Raw genomic sequence first — 6,307 nt, 5'->3', positions numbered from 1 at the left:
GTATGCCATGCCACTACTCTTCTATAGCTGATAAACTGCTTGGTAATTATTTGAGGTCAATTTCTTAATTTTATGGAGTCCGAATAATCATATAGTTTTCCGCAATATTTACCACTGCTTCACAGTGCTGTCCTTAAACCTTTCCTTGGCCAAACACAATTCTTCCTGTGCTGCATCGTGTGCCAGGCTTAGAGAGGGAACATAGGTCCCAACCAAACTACATAATAATAATAATAATAATAATAATAATAATAAACAAATAAAAAAAAACATTTTCCTTGTAGACTACAAAAAAGAATGAGACACAAAGCATTAATAGTGCAATAGTTTGACAACTGTTTTCTTTTCTTTGTCAAATAATTGTAGTCATTCAATTGTCCATCAGGCATTAAAACAGCTACTTAATCAAATGTCTTGGTCATTTTGAATGTACAATAAGTGAAATAGTATACATTTAAACATTGTATTACATTATACACATACACACATGTATAGAATGTTAAGAAAACATTAACTTTTCAAAGTAAGTGGGATATAAGATATAGTTTTCTACCCTAAAAGTGATGGGACGAGATAGTGCCAGAGTAGGCAAAACAAACTTTTACTTCATGACAGTAGGTTCTGCGTGAACAAGGTCAAAGGTGAGAGATCTCAGGGTCTACCAGGGCTTAGCCGCAAGGAGTGACAGTATGGTGAGCCCACAGACACTCATGAGGTTAATACTGCTGCTGACTTCACCAGCTGACAATGCTGTGTGTGTTATAAGGGGAGATAGAGAAAAGACAGAAGCAAGAGTTAACATCGGCTCATGCTTAAACCCAGATAGTCAATAGTTGAACAAAAAGCATCTGATAAACACAGAAAATGCTATTTAGCCAACCTTGCTACTTACATTTGGATATATAACTAGTTATGTTTGATATATATGATATGTAGTTAAGGCAAGACACTACAGGTGAATTAGGTAAAATGTTTAACTAGTACATATCACTATGAAACTTCCCCAGTTGATTACTTAACATTAATATGAAAAAAAATAAATGTATTACAAGTTTTCTGTAATTTAATGTTTACATATGCAAATTATTCATTATCTAATTAAATATGTGCTAATTTGCATACTGTAGGGTGTCCTGAACTTGGGACATTTACAGTGCCCCCCACCTCCCCCAACATTCTAAATCAATTGTATGCACCATATTGTTATGTAGCATAGTAATATTATATACCATTTGAAAGCTTGGACTCTTGGGAATCCATATACCGTATTTTCCAGACTATAAGTCGCACTTTTTTTCATAGTTTGGCTAGCCCTGCGACTTATAGTCAGGTGCGACTTATTATAGGCCTATATGAAAAAAATATATAATTGAACATGTTTTTAAATGTTAATTCATATTAACTGACATGAACCCTACATGAAACATTACTGTCTAGCGCGAGAGAGCGCTCTCAAATGCATAAGTTCTGTGCACTTTCAGTCAGAGATTAGTGGTAGCGCTATGCCTGCAGCACACGTGAACCTAAATCATCAAATTATGGCCGGGATTCTATTTATAGCCGGGCCTCAGATTCGGACAAATAAAGGCCAGTAATAATTTTGTTTCAATTTAACTCATAAAAGAGCTCTTAATATTTTATATTGTTGGTTGGTTTAATATTGTTGCCAATGAAAAGTCATTGTCTTACACCATGACACGTCTCCAACACGTTGCTCTCAAGCTACCAGTTGCATGCCGCCCCCTTCTGAGCTTGCCAGAGGCTGAAGCAGTAACCTACATTTAAACAATTGTTGCTGCCAGGCATCAGCCTACGAATTTTATAAAAAAGTAAATCATGCAGAATTAAAAAAAATAACTAAATTTAGGCTATCGTAGACTTATACGGAATAAGGTTTCCATTTCAACACAACACATGTCCCATGGATAAATGAAAGCGGATGCCTTATCTCGCAATAAGCGGATGGAAATCCCGACACTTCATACATGAACCGTCAAATACCCACAGATTTCAGTGGTCATCAGTCCCGATATTTAGCAATATCAAACAGTACAAGCCATGCCCCAAATAAAGGTGCTATGCTTTGCGCAGCCTAAATAAAAGACTCCCGCCATAAGGATTTGAGGATTTACGATAGTCTGTCTCCTAAACATTCCTCAACCATAATCTAGACATGCATGAAAACATTTGAAAACAAAACTCACTGCCATGTAGGCTAATATTTGATCACTGTTTTGCTACTAATTATATTTCACATAATGAATACACACACTAGAAAGTGAAAGTAGGCCTAGGCCAACTATGCGCTCCGTGTCTGTATCTGTCTGTTCACGTCCGCAATCGATTATAACGTTCCTCAAATGGAGAACACATCCATGTTCTCTCGTGTTAGGCTGTCATGCTTCTGTGTTCGCAAAATTCCTGACGGTTCCTGATCGCTAAACGTTTGTTTTCCTTTCCTGTCGATCGCGGTTGATGTAGAAGCACCTAGGCTATAATTTGACTTAAGCGGTGAGAGAGGGAGAGAGAGAGGCACCCGCAAAATGGTCCTGCGCGTGTGTGTGTGTGCATGGGGTTCAATTGACCGATCCCAAGCCCCGCCCCCTTTTACTATGTCACAATGAGGACGTCGGAGGACCTCGGTCAACCTCGGTCAATTTTGAATTTTATAGTGTCCATTCTGTAGCCTACAATACGCTGGTTATGTGAATGCTAATGCTTCTTTTGCGAGTAGCCTAAGTAACTAAATAACTAAAGAGCTCAAAAAGGTTCAAATATATGCCTGGGATACTTGTAGAAGTGATATCCGAAATCCTGACCGTGTGAAACGTTGACAGACATTGGCCTAACTTTGCATAACTTTGGATAGGCTGCTACTTTTCAGTAAAGAAATCTGAGTGTGTACGAAAATGTTCCCTTTTTTGTGTTCATAACTACATACAAAAACATAACTAAACCTGGTTTCCACTGTTGAAACGACAACATAAGCCTACGCAAAAAATTATACCTACCTTGCAGGAACTGAACTCACACTCATACAATTGGAAGTACGCGCAAATAGGCTACACCTTAAATCGCGTATCGCCTTACACACAATAAGAATACTTTCAGCTTTTAGGCATAGGCTACCTTGCCATGTTTAACTTGGGATAGAAGACTGTTCACAGAAATAAGCTGATGACCATTTTTTCAACAAACGGAATAGACTACTGCGATGCATCATTGATGGCTGAACGAGAGATAGCCAAAGTCTTCTAAAGATCAAATCATGTGCCGATTGAAAACCTTGCTGTCTAGGCTATGCAGTCTCGAAATCGCCAATATTAGGCCTAGTACATTGCCCACATTTAAATTAAGTATAGCATAAGCGGGCATGATGAAGTCTTGTGCAAGACAAATCACGTCTGCAAACTGCAGATATGTCGTGGGTTGTATGGGTAAACTCGGGTAGATCTAGTGGTTTCTTTTCAATAGCCTACATTTGTATCATGTTTATTTGAACTCTTCCTTCTAAAGCAGCCATTCAAAATAATAAGTAGGCTATCGGCCTACCGAAGCGAAGCTATCTCTCTACCTCCCCAACATGAGTTGCTTAACAGGCTAGCCAGTAGCCACTCTCCGAAGTTGCGTGGGAACTTGGATCTGCAGCACTTGGACCCGTCTTTAATTAATCCTCGAAATATGGTTAGATTTTGTTATGGACACGTCAACACCATATGTTTGCACAGACCTGTTTATTGAATCAGTCACATCTGCAGCAAATAAGGTAAACTACCTGCTTGTGATAACGTGCTAATTGTTTATCCCCAGTTAACATGCATCCCATTAAGATCCGTAACACCAGATTGGTTTGTCCTCAATTTGTGGTGTTCCACCTCGTTGATAACAGCAGACATTGTGAATCTGTCCTGCCGAATACTGAAGGCCTCTCTGGCCTCTGTTTTTTGAATATATCAATATTACTTGACGCCCAGAAATCTAGCATACACTTGTTACACTCTGCTAAATGGTGCTGCATACCCATGTTGAACACACGTTCTCGCACACTTTCCTGCAAACTTGTCCGACTTACAGTAGCAACAGTAACTATGGGACTGACAATGGGAGGAGGGGCTTGGGATCGGTCAATTGAAGTCAGAGTTGGTCCGTCCAGTCAATAGTCACGCTTTCAGGGCTCCATTGTTGGATTAACATTATCAGACAGCGCTGTAACATGTGTGGGAATTTCTCTCATTATGACGGAGTTGTGGGACTTTTATTATTATGCTCAATACTTAACCCTTAAAGGAATGTTGGGAAATTAACATTCTAAAGAATATCTGGGTTCATTGAATTCAACATAGAATTTTAGAACCTTCAATTGTTGCGGAACTTAGAATGTTCAAAAACCTACACCTTTAAGGGTTAATAACTTATGCGCAATACCCGCAATCCCGCGCTGAAATTTAGGCCCTGGTTTTAAATGCGCATATTTATTTGGCCTCTATGTATTGTGTCCAGTTACATCTGTCTGTTCTTGGTCTTGACATTTTGTGAAATACATTTCTAAATATCACCTGCTTGCTGCAGCTTTGGTCTGCACGTCCTATTAAACCCGGTCTGTGCACGTCTTCTTAAAACCGCATCCTTTTCTCTCGTGGGCATTTAATCTGCTGCCGGCTTGTCACTCCACATCACCCAAAATGCTTGATTGCATTGCATTCTCTACATATTTAGCTAAATATTCATGTACCACATCAACATTTTTGTTCAGTGAATCTTTTGTAAATTGCTTTACAATTACTGTTGGGCCTATAGGCCGATCGCCTGGTTTGCGCTTTGGTCACGTCATTTTAAAACCGTCTATTTCTCTCTCGTGAGCATTTAATCTGCTGCCAGCTTGTGACTCCACATTGCCCAAAATGCTTGATTGCATTGCATTCTCCACATTTTTAAGCTAAATTTTCATGTACTATATCAGCATTTTTGTTCAGTGAATCTTTTGTAAATTGCTTTACAATTACCTTCGGGCCTATAGGTCTATGCCTGGCTTGCTTCGGTCACGTCCTTTTAAAACCATGTTTTTCTCTCTCATGAACATTTAATCTGCTGCCAGCTTGTGACTCCACATTGCCCAAAATGCTTGATTGCATTGTATTCTCCACATTTTAGCTAAATGTTGGTGTACCACATGGCATTTTCTTTCAGTGAATCATTTGCTTTACAATTAGACCTTCTGGCCCTCCTCTTGGCTGCCTTCACTCCTTCGTCTTCATTAACATTATTCTTTTTGGCCTCAATAGTCCAGTTACATAGTCTCTGTTTTTGGTTTTGGATTTTGTGAAATACATTTCTAAATAAATGCGACTTATAGTCCAGTGCGACTTATATATGTTTTTTTCCTGTTCATGATGCATTTTTTTGACTAATGCTACTTATACTCCAGAGTGACTTATAGTCCTGAAAATAGGTATGTCCCTTACATGATATGACCCAGCGTCCTTGTAACATGCATGCAACAAAGCAACTAAGACACTGTCTATTGAAAAGGGAACTATTTTTTGATGCGTAAGAACGATGTCGAAATTAACATTTTTAAACAATAATGGCCGAGTGGCGCAGGCAACAACAGCTGTGGGAATATCCATGACCAATCCCACGATCACAAGTGCTATAGGCCTTTTGCATAATTAGGTGTTAAACAGTTTTAGTTGTTGCATTATATGCTGAATTCCACATAGTTATCATTATTCTATGTTTAATGTTTTGTAAGGTGTTTAGCTTCGGCTAAATATACATAAACTACACTAACTATACAATTAGCCTACCATGGCTTGGGGTTACTATTACCTTACCATCTCTTTTCCTTTTAAGGCCACAAGAGTATTGAATAGTTTTCACCTTAAGTCGTCAATACTACCCCCATTTAAAAACTAGGCAACACATATACAAACCTGTTGTTGTTGTTGTTGTTGTTGTTGTTGTTGTTGTTGTTGTTGTAGGGGCTTGGATTGTTGTTGTTTCAGTAGGGTCTCTACTCAACGCTATGATGGGAGTTGGAGAAAAGACAGAAGCAAGAGTTAATATGGCTCATGCTTAAACCCAAATAGTTACTTTGAACAAAAATGATCTGCTAAACACAGAAAAAGCTAATTAGCCAACCCTATTACTTGCATTAGGATATGTAACTAGCTATGTATGATATGTATGATATTGTTTATGTATTATACAGTTAAATATGGTATTTATTATTGTTTAGGCATTTAACCGTTGCATTATGTGCAATGCTGAATTAGAGATAGTTTTACCACCACATGGAGGTTTAAAA

The 6,307-nt window shown here is 38.4% G+C and overlaps 1 protein-coding gene across 1 annotated transcript in view; it reads right to left on the bottom strand.

Moving 5' to 3' along the window:
- Nucleotides 1–556: 556 nt before the first annotated feature.
- The window catches only part of LOC121690302, a 32,801-nt gene continuing 27,050 nt past the window's right edge, over nt 557–6,307 (bottom strand). Inside the window, exon 9 of the mRNA XM_042070784.1 lies at nt 557–750. Within this exon, the coding sequence (XP_041926718.1) occupies nt 659–750 (92 nt within the window). The 3' untranslated portion in view covers nt 557–658. The remainder of the gene's footprint in view (nt 751–6,307) is intronic.

The sequence above is a fragment of the Alosa sapidissima genome, chromosome 18 (assembly GCF_018492685.1).
Source record: "Alosa sapidissima isolate fAloSap1 chromosome 18, fAloSap1.pri, whole genome shotgun sequence".
NCBI lineage: Eukaryota > Metazoa > Chordata > Actinopteri > Clupeiformes > Clupeidae > Alosa > Alosa sapidissima.
This window is presented reverse-complemented; position numbering and strand designations above follow the sequence as displayed.